General features: G+C 38.9%; 1 protein-coding gene across 3 annotated transcripts in view; it reads right to left on the reverse strand.

Moving 5' to 3' along the window:
• The window catches only part of EFCAB6 (EF-hand calcium binding domain 6), a 324746-nt gene that overhangs the window by 172085 nt on the left and 130389 nt on the right, over nt 1-22272 (reverse strand). For all 3 annotated transcript variants that reach the window (XM_017850034.1, XM_017850033.1, XM_017850035.1), the window contains 2 exons: nt 7638-7748; nt 3911-4019 (listed from right to left, as the gene is read on the reverse strand). In XM_017850034.1, coding sequence (XP_017705523.1) covers nt 3911-4019; nt 7638-7748 — 220 coding nt within the window. The remainder of the gene's footprint in view (nt 1-3910; nt 4020-7637; nt 7749-22272) is intronic.

Genomic DNA, 22272 nt, shown 5'->3' on the forward strand with positions numbered 1-22272 from the left:
CAGGTTGTCTTCTTATTGAGTTCTAAAAGTATTTGTATATTCTAGATATAAGTCCTTTACCAGATATATGATTTGCATATATCTTCTCCCAGTCTGTGGCTTGTCTTCTCACTTTCTCAGAGGTATCTTTTGAAGCATGAAATTTAATTTTGATAAAGTCCAAAGCATCAATTTGTTTCTTTTACGGGTTATACTTTGGTGTCATTAAGAAATGTTTGCCTAACACAAGGTCACAAAGATTTATGTATTTTTTCTTCTAAGAGTTTTATCAGTTTACCTTTTATATTTAGATCTACTTGTGTATGGTGTAAGGTAAAAGACTGAATTCATCTTTTTGCTTATGGATATCCAACTGTCCTCTTAACATTTTAACAAATAGTTTCCTTTCCCCACTGAATTTGTCAAAATAAATGGACCATAAATGTAAGGGTTTATTTATGAACTCTCAACTCTGTTCCATTGATCTAGATGCTGGTCTTCAAACCAGTATCACACAGTCTTTACTACTACAGCTTTGCACTAAGATTCAAACTCCGGAAGTGTAAGTATTCTAACTCTGTTCTTCTTTTCCAAGACCATTTTGGCTGTTCTTCCACTGTGTATTTCCATACGAATTTTTAGATAGTTTTCAAAAAAAAAAAAAAAAGCCAGTTGGGATGTTGATAGGGTTTGCACTGAATCTACAAGACAATTTGCAGAAAACTGTCATCTTAATAATATTGTCTCCAATCTATAAATATGGAATGTATTTTTATTTATTTACATATTCTTTACTTTCCTTTAACAATATTTTGTAATTTTCAATGTACAAATCTGGCACTTCTTTTGATAAATTTATTCCTAGCTATTGTATTCTTTTTGATGCTATTGTGAATGGAATTGCTTTCAGAAGTTCCTTTTCAGACTGTTCACAGCTAGTTTATAGAAATATAACTGATTTTTGTATGTTAATCTTCTATTTCTGCAGCCTTATAAATCCATTTATTAGTTCTAGCAATATGTGTACGCACACATGCACAAATTCCTTAGAATTTTCCGCACACAAGATTGTATCGTCTGTGAACAAAGACAGTTTTACTTCTTCCTTTTCAATCTTGATGCCTTTTATTTCTTTTTCTTTCCTGATTGGACTGTCCAGAACTCTAGCACAGTGTTGACTAGAAGCAGCAAGAGCTGACATTCTTGTGCTGTTCCTGATCTTAGCAGGAAGGCGTTCAGTCTTTTACCATTAACTATGCTGCTGGCTATCGGTTTGTTGTAAATTCCCTTTATCAGGTGAAGGTATTTCTCCTCTGTTCTAATTTGTGGTAAGTTATTATCATAAACAGGTGTTAGATTTTCAAATACTGTTTTTGCATCTATTGAGACAATCATATAGTTTTGTTCCTCACTCTATTAATGTTGCATATGATATTAATTGATTTTGGGGGAAGTTAAACCAACTTTGCAATCCTGGGATAAATCCCATGTGGTCACAGCACTTAAGCCTTGTTATGTGTTGATGATTTCGGTTTGCTATATTTTGTTGAGAATTTTTGCAACTATAGTCACAAAGGATATTGGTCTGTGGTTCTTTTCTTGTGATGCCTTTGCTTGGTTTTGGTATCAGGGTAATACTGGCCTCAGAGAATGATTCTGGAAGTGTTCCTTCCTCCTCTATTTTCTGAAAGTTTGTGAAGGAATGGCATGATTTTTGTAAGCAATCATTGTAGTCTTCAACGTGGAGAATTTGCACATTTTTGTAAGACATATTTCTAGGTACTTTATTTTTTAAAAAATGTTATTAGAAATATTTTAAAATTCATCTTTTCTAATTGTTTATTGCAGTTTATTGAAATATTGTTGGTCTTTGTGTATTGACCTTGTATCCACTGACTTTCTAAATTCTATTATTAATTTTAATGTCTGGGAGGATTCTATTGGACTTCCTATTAACAAAATCATGTCAGCTACAAATAATAACTTCAAGACTAGGTAAAAAGGCAGGATGCAAATTACTTCTGGATGATTGATAAGAAGTGAGCCACACCTGATTTAAATGTAAGTGATCACAGCAGCTGGGTCCACTTGCAGAGCTGGTGGCAGCGTTTGGAGGCAGCACACATAGCAAATGGGATGCATGCCTGGGCGTGGATCTAAAGCAGTCTTTCTTCTAAACATTTTGCATCCCTCTCTATAGCAGTAGAGAGATCTGTTTCCCACGACTGCCCTGAGCAGCCAGGCAAAATGCCCAGCCCTGCCCACTCCTGGCTCCCACCCTTGTTCTCCTTCTTACCCAGTCCCCTCCGTGGTGGGGTGCATGGTGGCGGGATAGGAGAGGGGAATCTCACTCTGAAATCATGCACTATGTAACTGTCAGGCATCTGATTGCTAATGCCATGATGTGATACCCCAGAGTGTGAACTCTTCGGCAAGGACTTAGCATTAATCATCTGTGTGCTTAGCCTAAGTGCCCAGCACAGGGGCCCAGCATGGACTATGTACTCAATTCTTAAGCTACACTGTCTGTTTATTGATCTCAAGTTGAATACCACAACAATGACTTTTAAATAGTCCAATAGTTGGAGTGATTAGCATTATTGTATAGTCCTCCGTTAAAGGAAATGAAGGTTTCCCTATTTTTAATTAAATTACTTCTTCAGTATACCATTAGAACCTGAGTTGGGGGGGGGGTGGGGATAACACACAAAGGCCTCCTTTATCTTTTTCCAGGCGGCTCAGCTGGCAGGGTCCTGGGCAGCCATGCCCAGTGCTGGAGTGTGGCTGCTCTAGAGCCTGGTGGCCTCCAACACCACTATCTAGGTAGCCTCAAGTGGGTTACTTAGCACAGAGGCCTCCTTTCCTCATCTGTCAGATGGAGATAATAATCATGTTTGCCTCACTGAGGTGTGAAGTGGATTTAGTGAGTGTATATACTCCTGAATCACTTAAGACTGTGCCTGGCACAAAGTAAGCACTCAACATTATTGCTCATTCAGAGAGACCAAGTCACATAGGCCTAAAGATTCATTCAAAGAACCCCATGTTCCTGAATCCATACTGTGCTTGGAAACCCCACGCAATGGCATATTCCAGTATGGCGGACGCAGGCGCTGGTGTCTCCACAGACGGCAACCCACAAACCTGGAGACCACCCCCAGGCAGTGCTGGCTTCTCTCTGGGGCACCACCCTCACGCTCCAAGACGTTCCCTCCACAGCAGGTTCTAGGAGGGTGATGCTGAGCTAGGGACGCCTTTGGCCTCTGAAATCACTTGTACACGGTCCTGTGTGAGTCTCAGATACAGTAAATCACTCTACTTCTCACTGTTCCCTAGAGCTTCAATGACCGAATGTGCTTAGTAAATGTTGCGTATCAAAAGGATCCAAATGCTGCTTTCTAAAACGATATTAAAGTGAGACAGGAGCTAACGGCGAACGTGAGAAAAAGCAGGTTGCAAATTCATGAATTAGCCTCTCTTTATAATACAATTTAAAAACATTAAGTAGGCTATTTTGGCACTAAGAAAACGCTCCTGTTTGGGGCAGTCAGTTGGTTATGAACTGACCGACTCTGGGTTAGGGCGGGGAGGGGCCACCAGGTCTGGATTGTTTGTTAATTAAACAGTGAATGATGATGAGTCGCCACAACCACCACGATCTTGCCACACATTGTTCCCATCACAATTGGCACTTATCTTACTGTATTGCAATTACTTTTCCATCAGCTGTCCTCGCAACTAGACTCAACTCTCGAGGTTGGGGCTTCTACCCCTAAGTGCTCAGAACAATTCCCAGCATGTAACTGGGGCTCAAGAAGTGTTTGTTGGATGGATAAATGAACCAATATGGAGTTGTTATTGGTCTCGTTCTCAGTGTTTGCATTCTTAGAAACAATGAGTGTTTCACAAGAGAAGGCTTTCAAAATCTTACGGTGTTGATTATCAATAATGCTTTCTTCAGTGATGTAAAGCGGTCTTCAGTGTGTCTGAATAACTTTGTGATGATGTTTTCCTTGTGAGATTCATTTCTAGAGTTGATGCTACAAAATGATTAGGAGAAAAGCAGGAATAAGATTATATTCTTGAACTTTGTTCTTTCTTAATGCAAGAAACAAGCACCCTCACCACAATACAATAGTGCTTTATTTGTGGGTGGTTATTTATCCTGACAGTGTGCTGCATTTGTGGGGCTCATCTGAACCTCAGTTACTGTGAGCAGAGAGACACCACGAATTGCAGGGCGAGCCTTGCTGGACCATCTCCTCTCCCCACGAGACCAACTAATCAGCCATCTTGCACACCTGTGGTTTTGGTCTCAAACAAGATCAGTAAAGGGACTGTGGACCAGTGCTGAGCCCTCAGTGGCTGGGAAGCTGGAAGCCCTCTCTCCTGTGTGGGCAGCACATTGTAGCTGTCTCATGCACATGATGACTGAGGGCACAAATTCTGTGTTTAGAACTACAAGGACAGCAGCCTTCTCAGCCTCTCCCTTTCCATTGACATGACCACGACTCCCTACGTTGCCAGAGCCCCCTTTCCCTCTATGGCCTCTTTCATCCGTGAGCTTGGGGCCCATCAGTGTACATGTGTGCTCTGAAGGCCATGACTACCCCCTCTGGAGACCAAAACCAAATTCAATGTGGACTTTGCTCAGAAAGGGAGACTGTCAGAATCTCATCACAATATACCATTGGGTGCTTCTCTTTTCTGATGTTCTACTAGACCATCGTGCCTTTCCTGCGAAACAATGAATGACAGTTTACCTGTGAAACCATTCTCAGATTTGTTTGGGAGTTTTTGTTGCTGCATCTATACAGCCATCTTAGCTTCTTCTGTTAGTGCAGAAACAATAAGCCTATGCCTACCACCACTTTTCAGAAACATATGCTGGCTTCCTGAGTCTAAGTTCTTCACATGACTTGTTGGAACCTCATTTTTCTACAGACCGTCAGCACCGGCATGAACAGATGCTTTTTTACAGCAGATTTTGTCCACCAGATATCCCTGACATAGGGGCTGGAGAGCTCTTTGTTGTGAGGACTCACTGCAGAGTGTTGAGCAGTATGCCTGGCCTCTACCCACTAGATATCAGTGCAGATTTGGATCTTAATCCTGAAAGATGCAATCCCAAATGCCATAATTCCAAATGTTGAAATCCCAAAAGATCAAAATCTCTAAATTCTAAAGCCCCTAATGCCTAAAATCACAAAAATCACAATCCCAAAAGATTACAATCCCAAAAGCCAAACTCTAGGCAAGGTATTTGTGTGTTTTCAGTTGTACACAGCATAGTTGCATCATGTGAGGTGGAACTAAGACCTTGCTATTGTTGTTATTTGGAAATTAAGTATGGTTTAAGGAGATGCCTATGGGTACCAAGTTGCCGAGAGTAGATTTGTGAACTTAATTTCAGGTGTCAACTTGACCAGATGAAGGCATACCTGGAAACCTGGTAAAGCACTGTGTTGGGTGTGCCCGCAAGGGTGTTTCTGGAGATTAGTGTGTGGGTCTCAGTGGGCAGGGAGGGTGTGGGGGGAAGATGTGCCCTCAGTGTTGGCGAGCACCATCCAATCAGCTGGGAGCCCAGAGAGAACACAGCTCTCTCTCTCAGAAATGGGACATTCTCTGCCGCTGCCTTGGACATTGGAAATTTGACTCCACAAAAGTGCATTATCACAATGTTGCCTTTGTGTGTGAGCATTGTATGTGTTACGTAAAAACACTGAAACTCGCCCAATATATGAAGAGATGTCATTTTTGTTCACTGCGTTTGTAAAAGATAAAATTTTTCAAGATCTTGGCTCTTCGGACGACTGCACAGGCAGTGGTGACCTATGCGGATTTTGATTGATCTTGCAAAAGACTTAGGTTGTCTGTCACGGTATTCTGAATGAAACTGGGTGCATGCAATTACCCACCATAGTGATATGCATTTATATATTTCATTTTTTGACCTATTTCTTTAGGAATATGGTTCATGGTTAATCTGCTCATAAGTGTCACACCTATGTGATGGTCACTAGTATATCTGAGTGTTTATGCTTGAAAAATAGGTGTCATTATTGTCTATTTTTTGTGTAAAGTGGTCTCTGAAGTGTTCTATTATGTTTTTATGTTTCTCAAATAAACCCCTTTAAAAAATGTAAATAAATATCTTTAAAACAATTTTTTTTTTTGAGACGAAGTTTTGCTCTTGTTGCCCAGGCTGGAGTGCAATGGTGAGATCTTGGCTCATTGCAAACCTCTGCATCCCAGGTTCAAGCGATTCTCCTGCCTCAGCCTCCCGAGTAGCTGGGATTACAGGCATGCACCACCACGCCCGGCTAATTTTGCATTTTAGTAGAGATGGGGTTTCTCCATGTTGGTCAGGCTGATCTCGAACTCCTGACCTCAGGTGATCCACCCACCTCGGCCTCCCAACATGCTGGGATTACAGGCGTGAGCCACCATGCCAGCCTAAAGAATTTTTAAATTATTTTTTCCAGAATTATATTTTCACGATTTTGATGTTCTGAGGCTTCAACCTTAAGTATGACGGCATTTGTGTCTTTTGGGGTTATGATCAACTCCCATTAGTAGCTTCCCCACCCTCAGTGTGACAACCAAAAATATCCGTGACATTGCCAGATATCTCCTGGGAGGAAAAATAGTCCCCATTTGAGAACCACTGTTTTAAAGTAAATAAAACTTTAAGTTTAATTCTGACAGCCCCTCTAGACAATGTGCTATCAGATAAGAAAATCATAAAGAAACAGAAGTAACTTCATGTAAGGGATGAACTCAGAGGCTGCAGCTCTGGAGCAGAGAGGGAGGCTATGATTACCTGCAAGACTGCTAACAGGGGCAGTTCATTAAATATTCATAAATCCCCGAGACAGGGACGGGACCCACGAAATAGGAATTAACTCCATGGTATATTTTACTTTACAGTAGAGCACAGCACTTTCAATGAACGTGCCAATATTATAAAGCCTGTTTTTTTTTTTTTCTTAAAGATTCATATAGGGCAATGAATACAGGATACACATCAACATAAAATACTTTTCAGAGCAAAAAGCTGAATTCTAACATTTCATATTATTAAACATTTTTAGAAACATTTTGGGCCCCACCACAATAGATGTGGTATTGCAAATCTGAGGTTATAATAGATATTAAAATGAAAACAGAAATAATGACAGAGAAATAATCTCTGTGACCCCTGATAGCTGGGCCACGCAGACAGTGGCTGGAAAACAAATGAACATATATTGTTCCTTTCCATGTAACACCTAACAAACACACGTGTATATACAATGTTACAAGGATATGCTCAGAGCTGGGGAGCAGTGCTTGCCATGACGGCCCGTGTGCCTGGAGCCTTTGTGGTCCATAGCTGCCTCCACCACACTCTGAGCAGGTGATCGAGTTAAGATTGTATCATCTAATGCTTCTCATCTAGAAACTGAAATAATAATTATACCAACCTTATAGTTTAAGGCAGTTTTAAATATGAAAAATTTGTAAACGGTAAATCACTACATAAAAGTTGCCAATTATTCAATGGAGACTAATCGATCATTCAATCAATGCAAAAAAAGGAACACATATTCTCTGATCTTTTACATAATATGATATGTATAACTAAAATTTGTTCCTTTTTTTTTTTTTTTACATACCTATTTCTTTTTGTCAGGGGACCTTTATTGGTAATTTCCAACCCCCGAGGCTCATGAAATGATGTTAGAAATTTCTTCCAGTTGATTTTAGTGGTGGCTTTAAGTCCAAATCTGTATTTAAAAATAACAACAAAAACATTACTTTCAACATTTTTTCTATAACACTGCATGGATTAGGTACTTAATGTTGAACTGAAAATGGCAGCAATGCATGTATATGAAGTTTCAAATCTAATGTAAACAAAATCACTTAGTAAAATAGTACTATGAATTGATTTTTTAAAGCAAGGAAAAATCAAACTGATATTAGATCTACATGTCTCTATATTGTTAATGGTAGCATACACTGAAGGAAGAATCTAAGGGATTTGATTAAAATAATAATGTCCATAAAATAATTCTTTCAAATTCATCATTTCAAGAGCCTCTATGTTGGGGCGGGGAGGACAATGGCTACCATGGGGTCCACCCTCTCATCCTGAGCCTCTGTGACTACGTTCTTGCCCCAGCAAAGGAACATGGTAGATATGATGGAGGGCAGATCTGGAGATGGAGCGACTCTCCTGGTTTATCCAGGTGGGCCCACTCTAATCCCATACATTCTTAAAATTGGAGAGCTTTTCCTAGCTGCAGCCATCAGAAGACGTGAGGACAGAAGGGCAGAGGTGTGAAGCTGGTGGCTTTGAAAGACAGAGGAAGGAGGTGTGAACCAACAAATGCAGGTGGCTTCTAGAAGCTGGAAAAAGCAAGAAATAAATTTGCCCCCAGATTCCCCAGAAGGAAAAAAGCCCCACTGATTCCTTGATTCTAGCCCAGTGAGACCCATGTTGGGCTTCAACCTACCAAACATGAAGATAAAACATGTGTTGTTATAAGCCACTAGGCTTGTGTACTTTGTTATGGCAGCAATAGAAAGTCAGTACAGATTCAAAGTCTTAGCAAGAATAATTGGAAAATTGTTCAAAAACACATTTCCAAAGTAAATATGGTCCCATGATTCAGAGTCCAATAATTTCAGAGTTATAAGATGTCTGTGGGAGCAACCTGATGTGAGCATGGGTTTCAGAAAGACCAGAGTACCTGCTCCTGCACTCCCTACTGATGTGACCTCAGACACGCTGCTCACTATGCTGATTCTGTATTCCTCTCACCTGGAACATGAGAATAACACCACCTACTGGGAGGGTTGTGATAAGGATTAAAGCTAACAGGTCAAAAAGCCTCGGTTACAGGCTGGAAAACCAGCAAGTGTCCCATCACATACACTGACCTGTGTCACATACACCTTCTGTGACTTACACACTAAACCATACCTATCCTTCCCTAACAGGATGGCAAAAAGTAGTTTGGGCAGAGTTCCTTAGATAATCAATATGAGATCTCAAAGTGGGCATGAAACAGACTGCCCTGTTTTGATTGCTAAAAATTAATGGCTGAGAGCAAACTGGTTAGACAAACAAATTCTTTATCTATATCTGGGGTATTAAAAAATCCAGATAATAGAGGATAAAAGAGTGAATTTTGGGAGAAAATCTTTTGGTGGTACTTGAGTCCCAATCCCAGCACAAAAGAGAGAGTGAAGGATGCCTACTCCTCACCTGAAGCCTTGTCAAAAGAGCTGGTTCCACTCAGGGAGCTTGACTCCTGTCCCCTGCAATTGCGGGTGGGATGTATCGGTGTCTGACTCCCAGCTAGAAACCTAGCAGGTGAAAGATGAGCTGGCTAGCCATTGGGAACAAAAAGTTTTGGCAGGCGGGGGTGGGTGGTTGGTTGGCTTGCTCTATCAGAGTCATCAGGAAAGTAACTGCTGAGAGTTTCATGGGCATCAGACGTGGGCCACGTGAGGGAAAGTGGGCCACGTGAGGGAGAGCATGTGCATGCACAAACACACAGTGGCATCTTCGTCCTTGCCCAAGAAAGCCACCTGGAGAAATGAACACGCCTTAATAGAGAAGGCTTGCTTTCTCTCTTCCCAGATTCCCAGAGGCTGAGAAGGAAACAGGCAATCAGCGGGCGAGGCTAGAGATGCATCTGCCTTCATCAAATGTGAAATCCAAAACCCATCAACAGCGCTCATGATGGCAAACACCTTGAACACTTGATCAGCCCTGAGAACGCAGCTTCAAGCTCACAGCAGTGCCAGTCACATGAGAACTTTCAGCCTCCACTTTTGCTCCTCTCCTTCCTCTGTGCACTTCAATTCCTAGAGCAGGCAGAAACTTAGTTTACAAAATGAGGAAAGAAGAGAAGTGCAAAGTGGGGAAGAGGTGAAGCTGCCATCATGCCGCCTGTACTCGTGCCTGTAACAGGCCCTAACAGGGAGGAAATGCAATTCATGTTTGAATCAACCTTACATGTTTGATGGCTGTGTGAGATTGGCAGTTGCATGACTAAACTGAGTCTCTTTCTATGATCCAAGACAAACCTGGAAGCAAGATCTGCTCATGTTTTTATCTAGGGGCAAAATAACTAATCCAATTGAGTAAATTTAAAGGGGCAGTGGGAAACAAAATTAAGTAGCTGTAAGATGACACTCCATGAGTCTGCCTAGTTCAACTTAGGTTACAGATCCACCCAGCCAGATATCCATCCATTCATACATCCACATATATACCAAGCTTCACTTAAATTATTGCAATAATCTCCTAATGGGTCTTCTTGGGCCTACTCTTGACTTCCTCCAATATATTTCTGTACTTCTACCAGCCTGATGTTTTAAAAATGCAATTCCAGCTGGGCGTGGTGGCTCATACCTGTAATCCCAGCACTTTGGGAGGCCGAGGCGAGAGGATCACGAGGTCAGGAGATTGAGACCATCCTGGCTGTCATGGTGAAACTCTGTCTCTACTAAAAATACAAAAAATTAGCCGGGCATGGTGGGGGGCACCTGTGGTCCCAGCAGCTTGGGAAGCTGAGGCAGGAGAATGGCGTGAACCCAGAAGGTAGACTTTGCAGTGAGCTGAGATCCCACCACTGCACTCCAGCCTGGGCGACAGAGCAAGACTCCATCTCAAAAAAATAATAATAATAAAATAAAAATAAATAAATAATAAAAATGCAAATCCGGGCCGGGCGCGGTAGTTCACGCCTGTAATCCCAGCACTTTAGGAGGCCGAGGCGGGTGGATCATGAGGTCAGCAGATCGAGACCATTCTGGCTAACATGGTGAAACCCTGTCTCTACTAAAAATACAAAAAAAAAAAAACTAGCTGAACATGGTGGTGGGCACCTGTAATCCCAGCTATTCGGGAGGCTGAGGCCGGAGAATGGCGTGAACCCGGGAGGCGGGGCTTGCAGTGAGCCGAGATCGCGTCACTGCACTCCAGCCTGGGCGACAGAGGGAGACTCCGTCTAGAAAAAAAAAAAAAAAAAAAAATGCAAATCCGACCAGATTAGTCTTGCTTAAAATCTTTCCATGACTTCCCACTGCTCTTAGGATAAAAATGACACTCCTGAAACGTACAAGCCTGCATGGTGTGGCCTTGCTCACCTCCTTAGCCTCGCCCCATGGCATGCTCCCCGGGCTCTCTTAGCACCAGCCACATTGGTCTCTCCGTTCTTCCAAAGAGCTGTACTCTTCCCTGTCCTCGGTCCCTTCCGCTTGTTGCTTCCTTTGCCAACTGCCATGTCGCCCATCATTACCTACTTCCCATACTTTCCTAGTTAATTCTACTCCTCTTTCAGGTCTCAATGCAGTCACTGTTTCCTCAAGGAAGCCTTCCCTGATTTCCACAGCCAGTGCTGTTTTCCCTATTAGACTCTCATTACACTATGTATCCTTCCATTATTGCACTTATTATTTAAATATTATTATTATTACAGTATCTAATACTTCTATAGCACTCTTACTACGATTATGATTATGGCAGCTAATACTTGATAAATGGCTCTTTCTACTTCTGCTGCTAGCACTGTGGACATGATCATGAGAAAGAGAGATGGAGACTGAGTAATTGATTTTGTTAGGCACACATGGCCACATGTAAACAAGTAGAACATGACTTTGGCTTCATGTACTACTATTCACATAAAAATTTCTTTTTTCATTTTTCTGACTCAAATTTGAGTCTTTCTTCACCAAAATTTGCCAATTACTTTGATATAATTTGTCAATATTATATATGTTCATCTTAAATTTCAGCAAATTGAAAATTAACTTTTTATAATGGAAACTGCAGCTGCTATGAAAAATAAAATCAGCCTCTATATATTATGTTTAGGAAATTGCCTTGCTCTTTGGGGAAAATATCAAAGGAGATCTTCACTTAGTATTACATACTAAAATAAATGTAAAAGAGATTAAAAGTTAAATGTAAAACTATAACTACAAAAAAAGTAGAAAAAAATCTAGGCATGTGCTTATCTGATACTTTAATAAGAATGAATTTTAAAGCAAAACTTAAAAAATCTCAAACTTACCTATTTAATTACATCAAAATATAAGATTTTTGTATACCATAAACACAAAACAAAATTTAAAAGCTGAACAACAGATTAACAAAATTATAAATATATACAATAAATTGCTAAAATTCTTAAAGCATAAAGTGCTTATACAAATTAATAAGAAAATACTAAAACTTGACTTCTTCCAATAATGGTACAATAAGATCCTACTGGCCCAACCCTCCTTCAGATAATCACAATAAAATCTGGACATAATTATCAAAAGCAGCTATTTGAAAGTACTGTGATCAGAGCAGGCAAAGTCTCGTGGGGAATCCACGCTAAGAGGAGAACTGTGGGGGTGTGGTATTTTCAATGCTTTTAGCCTCAGATGAGGCACTGCAGCATGAGGAGTGGCTGGAACATCAGTTAAAAAAATAAATACATAAGTAGCCTTTATGGCCTGCAAAACGAGAAGACTAATCCCAGCCACAAGAGAGAAAGAAGAAATCCTGGAAGAGAAACAGCCAGAGAGAGATCCCCAAATTCTATCTAACTCACCATAATTCTTACTGGCTGCTGAACCTCACCTGCTCAGAATATATGCTCAAAATAGCTTAGCTAAACACAAAAGATCTGAACTGAGATCAGACCTGCCACCCAAGAAACAGAGTATGCGGTTTGAGTCCAACAAGATAACTGACTACTAAAATAACAGAAGGAACATTCATTAGAAAAAAATAACTGAATTTAGAGTCTCCACAATTTAGCCTTCCAAATGTCCAGGATATACTACAAAAAATATAGCACACAAGAACAACCAGAAAAAATGGAACTCATACTAAGGAGAAGTGAAAATCAACTGAGACAACCCAAATATAGGCATTAACATGCAGGATTTAAAAAGCAATAACTATCTTCAGTAAAATGAATAAAAATATGCCCACAATAAAGGACAGGACATCTCAGCAGAGAAACAGATACAATAAAAATAACTAAATGGAAATTCTAGAAAAGAAAAATATACTATCTGAAATAAAAAATTTACTGAATAGACTTAACAAAAGAATAGAGAAGATAGAAAAGAGTGAGTGAACTTAAATACAGATCAACTAAACCCAACCAGTATGAAGAATACAGAATACACATATATTTATCAAATGAATAGACTTAAAAACATGTTATATAATACTCGATGATCTGACATACATGTACGTGAAATCACAGAAGGAGAGAAGAGAGAATGGGACAGAAAAAAATATTTGAAGAAATAAAGGCCAAAATTTTCCCAAGTTTGATTAAAGATGTATATCTACAGATTTAAGATACACAACAAACATCAAGCATGATATACATGAAAAAGGCCATGTCTAGGTACAACATAGCTACAAAGCTGAAAGTCAAATTCAAAGGGTAAGTATCAAATACAACAAGAGAAAAGTGACTCATTAAATACAGGAAGATGCCAATTTAACAGATGACATTTCTTTCAAAACAACAGAAGTGGAAAGATGTGGAAAAATGTCATAAAGTGCCAACGGAAAGCAAAAAGTTACTCAAAGAGTTTTCATCAAAGAGAACTTCCTTTAAAAATGAAGGAGAAATAAAGATATTTCTAAAGAAGATAAAACTAAGGGAATCCATCATTAGCACACCTATATACCTCAATAAAGTAAGTTCTTCAGGCTGAAGGAAGACGCTAGCAGATGAAGACCTTGACTCCTCGGAAAGGAATGAAAACAGTGTCAGAAATGGTAAATTTCTGAAAAAAAATACAAAAGTCTTTCTTCTTCCTAATCTCTTTATAGATACTTAAAGGAAAAAATAATAACACCATCTTATGAGATATGTAACACAAGTCAGTATCTAGTATTCATAGTAGTCCCACCTCATCCACAGTTCTGCCTTCCATGGTTTCAGCTACCCATAGTCAACCAAGGTCCAAAAATATTAAATGGAAAGTTCCAGAAATAAACAATTCATAAGTTTTAAATTGTATGTCATTCTGAGTAGTGTGATGAAATCCCAGGGTTCTGCTCCATTCTCCCTGGGATGTGAATCATTCCTTTGTTTAGTGTGTCCACACTGTGTACGCCACACACCTGTTAGTCATTCAGTAACCGTCTAGGTTGTCAGGTTAACTGTTGTAATACTGCAGTGCTTGTGTTCAGGCAACCCTTGTTTACTTAATAATGACCCCAAAGCAAAGAGTAATGATGCTGGCAATTTGTACATGCCAAAGAAGCTGTAAAGTGCTTCCTTTAAGGGAAAAGGTGAAAGTTCGTGACCTAATAAGAAAGAAAAAAACCTTGTATGCCAAGAGTAGTGATACTGGCAATTTGTATTGCCCAAGAAGCTGTAAAGTGCTTCCTTTAAGGGTAAAAGTGAAAGTTCTTGACCTACTAAGAAAGAAAAAATGTTGTATGCTGAGGTTGTATTCAACAGTAAGAATGAATCTTCCTTCCATAAAATTATGAAGGAGAAATAAGAAATTCATGCTAATTTAGTGGTCACACCTCAAACCGCAAAAGTTATGACACAGTATGTGGTAAGTGTTTAGTTAAAAAAAAGGCATTAAGGCCGGGTGCAGTGGCTCACGCCTATAATCCCAACACTTTGGGAGGCCGAGGCCGGCGGATCACGAGGTCAAGAGATCGAAACCTCCTGGCTAACACGGTGAAACCCCGTCTCTACTAAAAAGATACAAAAAAATTAGCAGGCGTGGTGGCAGGTGCCTGTAGTCCCAGCTACTTGGGAGGCTGAGGCAGGAGAATAGTGTGAGCCCGGGAGATGGAGCTTGCCAAGATTGCGCCACTGCAGTCCAGCCTGGGAGACAGAGCAAGACTCCGTCTCAAAAAAAAAAAAAAAAAAAAAAAGGCATTAAATTTGTGGGTGGAAGACAATCGGGTTTGGTATTATCTGTGGCTTCAGTCATTCACTGGGATCTTGGAATATATTCCCCATGGATAAGGGGGAACTGCTTTATAAAGGACATGGAGGGCAGGATATAGGCCTATATGCTTGAATAGGTTCTTCATTTTATGTGAAGTGGTACAATATTTACTGCATGTAGACTGGGAACAATTAAGGGTGTATATTACAATTCCCAGAGTGACCATTAAAATTATGCAAAGAAGTATAGCTAAAAAGACTATAAGAAAATTAAAATGGAATTCTAAAAAATATTCAAATAATCTAAAAAAAGGGCAAGAGAAAATGAACAAATAATCAAACAGAAACAAAACAAAACAAAACAAAAACAGGAGGCAAGGGGATAAAAGGGAGACTCAAACCCAAACATATCAATAATTACTTTAACTATTAAAGGAGTAAGTATTTTATTAAAAGGTAGAGATTATCAGAATAGATTTCTTTATAAAACAAGATCTAAATTTATACATCACAAGAGAGACACATTGCATGTAAAGACCCGGATAGGTTGAAAGTAAAAGGACGCTACCTGATCAAGGTCAGCATCAACAGTGATAAGTCATGTTGACTCTATGTACCTTCAATATGCTGTGATGAGAATGCCACTTTACTTCAGTGGTTTTTTTTCCCTAGAACACACTATTGCAGTCTAATCAGCCAAATCCCAACTGAGGAACATTCTTTAAAATATTTAACCAGTAATCCTCAAAACTTGCAAGGTCATCAAAAAACAAAGAAATCTTATGTAACTGTCATACTCAAGAGGACACTAAGGACACATGATGATTACTAAGTGCTATGGGGCATCCTAGATGATATCCTGGAATAGAAAATAAAAATCAGGGGAAAACTGAGGAACTATAAATCAATTATAGATGTTAATAATAACGTATCAATATTAGTTCATTAATTGTGAAAAAGGTACCATACTAATGAAAGATAATAATAGGAAAACTGGGATGGAGTATACTAAAATTCTCTGTACTGTCTTTACAATAGTTCTTTACATGTAAAACTGTCCTAAAATAAAAAAGTTATTTTAAAAAAGGATAATGAAGGAATATTATAAATAGCATTATGCCAATACATTTGACAATTAGGATGAAACAGATAACTCAAATACTGGATCAACACACAGGATTTTAAAAGCAATGATTATAACTATCCTCAATGAAATGAATAAAAATATGCCCACAATAAACCAAAAGAAAGGAAATCTCAGTAGAGAAAATGGACACAATAAAAACAACTAAATGGAAATTCTAGAAGACAAAAATATACTATCTGAAACAAAAAATTCACTGAATAGGCTTAACAAAAGAATGGAGAGGACAGAGAAAAGAGTGAGTAAATTAAATATAGATCAACTGAACCCAACCAATATGAATTTAAGAATATAGAATATACATATATTTATAAAATGAATAGACATAAAAACATGTTATTTAATACTAGATGGTCTGATATGTATGTACTTGGAGTCACAGAAAGAGAGGAGAGAAAGAATGGGAAAAACATTTGTTGAAAACACAAATTACCGAAATGAACCAAGAAGAAAGAGAAAACTCAAATAATTCTATATTAACTCTCTCAATTTATGATTTAAAATATTCCCCAAAACTAACTCCAGGCATAAATGGCTTCTCAGGTGAATTCTATCAAACATTTAAAGAATATAAATAATACCAGGCACAAAGCAGAGTTCGGGAAGGAAACATTTCCCAGCACATGTCAGTGTTACTCTGATCCCAAACTCAGACAAAGATTTTATAAGAAAAGGCAATGTCAGACAAACATCACTCATTTAAAAAGATGAAAAAAATTCTTAATTTAACAAATACACTCAAGTAATATATGAAAAGGATAATAATATGTTATCACTAAGTGAGGTTTACTCCCAAGATGCAAGGTTGGCTTAACATTTGAAAATCAAGCAATGTAATTTACCATGTTAATAGAATAATGGAGAAAAACTACATGCTCATTAGAACAGACACAGAAAAACCACTTGACAGAATTCAACATACTTGATAAACACTTTCAGCAAACAAGTAATAGCAAATTCCTTAAAATAATAAAGGACATCAACAACAGCAACAACAACAAAAATCCATGGCTAATATCACACTCAATGGTGTAAAATGGAATGCTTTCTACCTAAGATCAGGAATAAAGCAGGAACGTCTAATATTACCATTTCCATTCAACATTATACTTAACACTCTAGCCAATCCTGGCCAGTAAAACTGCCTAGATAGTAAAACTGTCATAGCCAGTAAAATAAGGCTAGAAAACCAAATAAGAGGCATACAGATTGGGAAGAAAGATGCAAGCTTGCTTTTATTTTTAGATGACTGACTGTATTTAGAAAATACTATGAAATCTACAATAAGAGGACTAGAACTAATTAACCAGTGAGTTTAATAAAGTCATGATATTCAAAGTCAATATACAAACATCAATTGTATTTCTGATTAATAGCCATAAATAGTTGGGAAGTGAAATTTTTTAAAATTCCATGTACAGTTGCATCAAAAAATAAAAACACTTAGGAATACATTTTAGATATTATATGCAAGATCTGAACATCATAAACAATAAACCTTTGACTAGGAAAATTAAAGACAACTAAATAAGTGGAAAGATGTAGCATGTTTATGCAGTGGAAAACTTAATATTGTTAAAGTGTTAAATGGCAATACTCTTTAATGTATTTATAATCTAAATCCTGGAAGGCTTTCAAAAAAATATACTGACAAACTGATTTTAACATGACTATATAGAAAGGCAAAGAACCTAGAATAGTCAAATGATTTTGAAATAGAAAAACAAGTTTGGAGGACTTACATAATCTCTAATTTCAAGACTTAACTCTTTAGCTACAATAATCAAGAAAGCATAGTACTAAAGCAAGAATAGACCTACAGAGACTAAGGAATTCAGAAATATACTCACACTTATATGGTTAGTTAATTTTCAACAATAGTGCAAAGTAATTCATTGGAGAAAGGGATGCCTTTTCAACAAATGGTGCTGGAACAATTGGGTATCTGTATGGAAACAGAATTAACCTTGACCCTTACCTCACACCATATACAAAAACTAGAAATGAACCCAAATGCAAAAGCTAAAATTACTAAACTTCTAGTGGTAAACATAGGATTAAATCTTTGTGATATTAGGTTAGACAAGATTTCTGGGAATAGACACCACCAAAATATTACCCATAAAATTTTGTAAATGGACTTTCTCACAATTAAAAGTGTTTATATTTCAAAAGAAAGAGTTAAGAAAATGAGAGAGCAAGCCACACTGAGGGAAAATATTTGAAAATATATATCTGATAAAATGCCTATACCCAGTGTATATAAAGAACTCTTACAAATTCAATATCATTAGTCATCAGGAAAATGCAAGTTCAAAATAGACTGAGAAACCTCTACACACCTCTAGAATGGCTAAAATAAAAGACTGGCAATAGCAAGTGTTGGTGAGAATGTGCCACATCTGGAATTGTTACACATTGCTGGTGGAATTGCAAGATGGTAGTCACTTCAAAAAACAGTGACATAGTATCATAAATTTAAACATACACTCACCATGTAATCCAGCAATTTTACCACTAGACATGTACTCACAAGAAATGAAAACACATCCACACAAAGACTTGTATATGAATGGTCATAGCAGTATCTTCTATAATGACCCCAAACTGAAAATAACCCATGCATGTCTCTATCAACTGGTGAGTGTATAAACAAATTGTGGTATATCAATACTAAGGAATACGACTCAGCAATAAAAATTAATGGGATGTTGAGATATGCAAAAACATGGATCAATCTTTAAAACATGGTAAGTCAAAGTGGTCAAACACAAAAGACTACCACTGTATGACTCCATTTATGAGAACTCTTAGAAAAGGTAAAACTATAGTGACAGTGACAGAGAGCAAGTCAATGGTTGCTGGAGGCAGGGGTCACAGGAAGGGATTAATTACACAGGGCAAATGTAAAATTTTAGGGCTATGAAGTGTTCTAAATCTTGACTGCAGTAGTGGTTACATAAACAATTGCAAAAGCCCATTAATCTATATGCTTAAGAATGAATTTATAATTTATACCTCCATAAAGCTAGGAGAAAAATTTTTAGACATAGAAAATGGACAAATGACATAAACAATTGTTTACAGAGGAAGTCCAGAAAACTTTCAAACGCAAAAAATATGCAACCTCAATATAAATCAAGGACATGTAAATCAAAACACAATGAGAAGCTGTGCTTTCACCTACCAAATCAGCCAGGGTGTTTAAATGGCAGTGTTCAATGCTGGCAAGAAGCATCCCTGTGAACTTCCAGCGTAAGAATAAATTAACACCTTTCTGAGTGTTAATTTAGCATTATGTAACGTAAACCTTAAAAATGTTCAAACCGTTTGACTTGAGGGTTAACAAAACATCATGCAGCCATTAAAAATTAATTTCAAAGGTTTCTTTAATGACATGAAAAATGCTCCTGATATAATATTCTATGAGAAAACAGAATGTAATTTATACCTCATATGGTCTCAACTATGTTACGTATGTACATGAGTGTAGGTACATACACGCACAAAAGAAATTCTGGAAGGAAATATATCACAATATTAATAGTAGCTATCTCTGGCTATTATAATTATGGTAGTTCATTTTTTTCCTTTATAGTTTCCTTTATTGTCCAGTTTCCATGGCTTTTACAATCAACATGAATAAACACAATTTTCAAAACTAAAAAAATCAGCAGGTAATTTTGCTAAAAATCACATGAATAACCATCCTTAACCAAAGTCACAAAGATAACAGCTGATTATTTTGCTCCTAAAAGTGTCCCAGGGGCTCCTTTATTGTCTCAGGCAGCAAGCAGCTATCCCTCTGGATTCTGACATTGGGAACCAAGTACCATTCCCAGTCCATCTTTCCTATCCTATGAATCCAAGTAGAGACATCGCAGCATGTGACTTCATGTACGGAGAGGGCAGAAGAAACATACAGACTTGTCACACTGTTCCCAAAGAGCCTCTAATCCATTCGACAGACGGATAGTGTCAGAAGAGGCAGCAAAGGGTGACAGAGGCAGAGAGACTGATCACATTGGTCACAGGGACCCATGGGAATTTATGGTCTTTTGCCCAGGTCATAGACCCAGAGCCCCTTACTGAGGGGGAGTTTGGATACCTTTGAAGAACACCTTGCAATATAGCCATAGGTACACGCTGAGTCAGCTTCCCCAGAAAACTGCTGCTTGTTCATGGGCTTTCATGGTGGCAGAAATGGAGACAGCGTGTTGGTTTGAAAACATGAACTTCCTGTCACTAAAGCTGAGCTGGCACTGCTCTGCCAAGTGTCCAACCTGTCAACAGCAGAGGCCAACACTGAACCCTCAGCCCAGTCCCTTTCTCTGGGTGGACTTTGCAGACAGCTGGTAAAGATTACACTGGATCCTTGCCATCATGGAGGGGGCAAGAGTAAAATCCAAGATTTATGGGGATTTGTGTACATACACATCCCAGACTCAAATCAGGCTTCCTTGTTCGAAATGCTTCTGCCCATTACTGTCATTTGTGAAGCCCCGGGATGCTGTATCCATCACCAAGATATCCCATGCAATACAGCCTTTACCCAAGGAGCTAATTTGTTGGGTGAAGAAGGTATGGCAATGCTCTAAGACCCACAAAATTCAATTGTCTTACCACATACCCCGTATCACCCAGCATAGGTGACATCATAGAATGGTTGAATACTTTGCTGATGACTCAATTACAGAGTTGGCTAAGAGGAATGTCCTGTGAAGTTAGGGTGCTGTGCTTCAGGATGCATTATATGCCTTAACCCAGCTGTGGTAGCTCAATAAAGAGAACCCCAAGGACTGAGTTCCCCAAGGAAAGGTGGGTAACTCACCAGGTGAACAATGCTGCCCAGCAAAGATGCTGACAGAGAAAGGGAGACATAGAATGGGAAGTGGAGGAAGGGCGTTACAATTATCAACCTAGATCTCATGACCAGCTACAATTATGTGAGTTTTAGCAGCTCAATCGAATGTGGCTTCTGTTTTCCTATTCCCTCCAGTGCCTTATACAAAAAGCACTGGTTAAAATAACATTTTAGATTCTGGGTGGAGGCATAACAGGATTGACATCTCCCTGGAATAATAGGGCAGCCGGCAGGCCTTTGAGTAGCTCCTCTTTGGAGAATACAAGGTTTTCATCCCTAAAAGGATGCTGAGGCTAGGAGGGGTTGACTGCACTGGATATTCTTTGTCTGTTCATCTGGATCCACTTTCTGCTGTTATCTACTCTGCACGACACATGCGTGGGTTGCTTTAACTGGACTCTCGGCTTTCGGTTGGTTTTGACCAGTGTGAGGCACCAGCAGGAGGTTGGAAGGTGAGAGGAAAAAGAAGGTGAACTACTTATTCCCCCAGTTCCTGCCCTGCTGGGCAGCAGCTTGGCAATGGTCATGTTCTTCTCCCTAAGACCTCATCCCCTGAGGGCAACCCTGTCCTCTTTCATTTCAGTAACTGCTCCCTCTCTTGCCCCTTCAGGCCTGGGAGGGATCCTGGCTTCCCCCGGTTCGTATCCCTGAGATGCTTCCTCAACTACTGACCTTACTTGAACCTGTCTTCGCTTGGGTAAAAGATCCTTTAATAAACTCACATCAGTCACTCTTTTTGGTGTGCCATCTGTTTTCTGCCTGGACTCTGACCAATGTAATGTCCAAATTAAGAAGACCATGATAAGGATACAGAATGATTCCATCACCGCCGAGACTTCCCCATGTTTCTCCTTTGGAGTCACACCCTCGCCTAACCCATAGCCCTGTTAACCACCGATATGTTCTCCTTTTCCAAAATGTCATATAAATAGAAGAGATTCTAAACATGTGCGTTACCAAGATTTCAGTAATAACTGAAAATATATCCCAGAGTTTTGCTTCTACACTTCATATAATTTAGACTAAATGGCTTATTTTTTTCTGTTTGCATAGTTTCTGCCATGCTACTATTGTTACCAGCGTGAATGGGAATATTCTTAACAGGAGAATGTGAGTGAAGACCTGCTCACATGATGGAAGGTCGATGTGTGGTCTCCGGTGAATATGCAAGTTACAAGTTATAGCATTCATTTATTTCATCATCTCAACTCTTCCTTAAACCTCATCATATTTAAACACAGGTTTTATTTTTGACAGATCTATTTTATATGAAAAACTAGGCAACATTGAAAAGCACAGCATGTTAGTCAAAGGGTCAAGTTAGCAGTTCAATTAACGTCTACCCTTTT

This window comes from Rhinopithecus bieti, unplaced genomic scaffold (assembly GCF_001698545.2).
Source record: "Rhinopithecus bieti isolate Rb0 unplaced genomic scaffold, ASM169854v2 scaffold_33210, whole genome shotgun sequence".
Taxonomy (NCBI): Eukaryota; Metazoa; Chordata; class Mammalia; order Primates; family Cercopithecidae; genus Rhinopithecus; species Rhinopithecus bieti.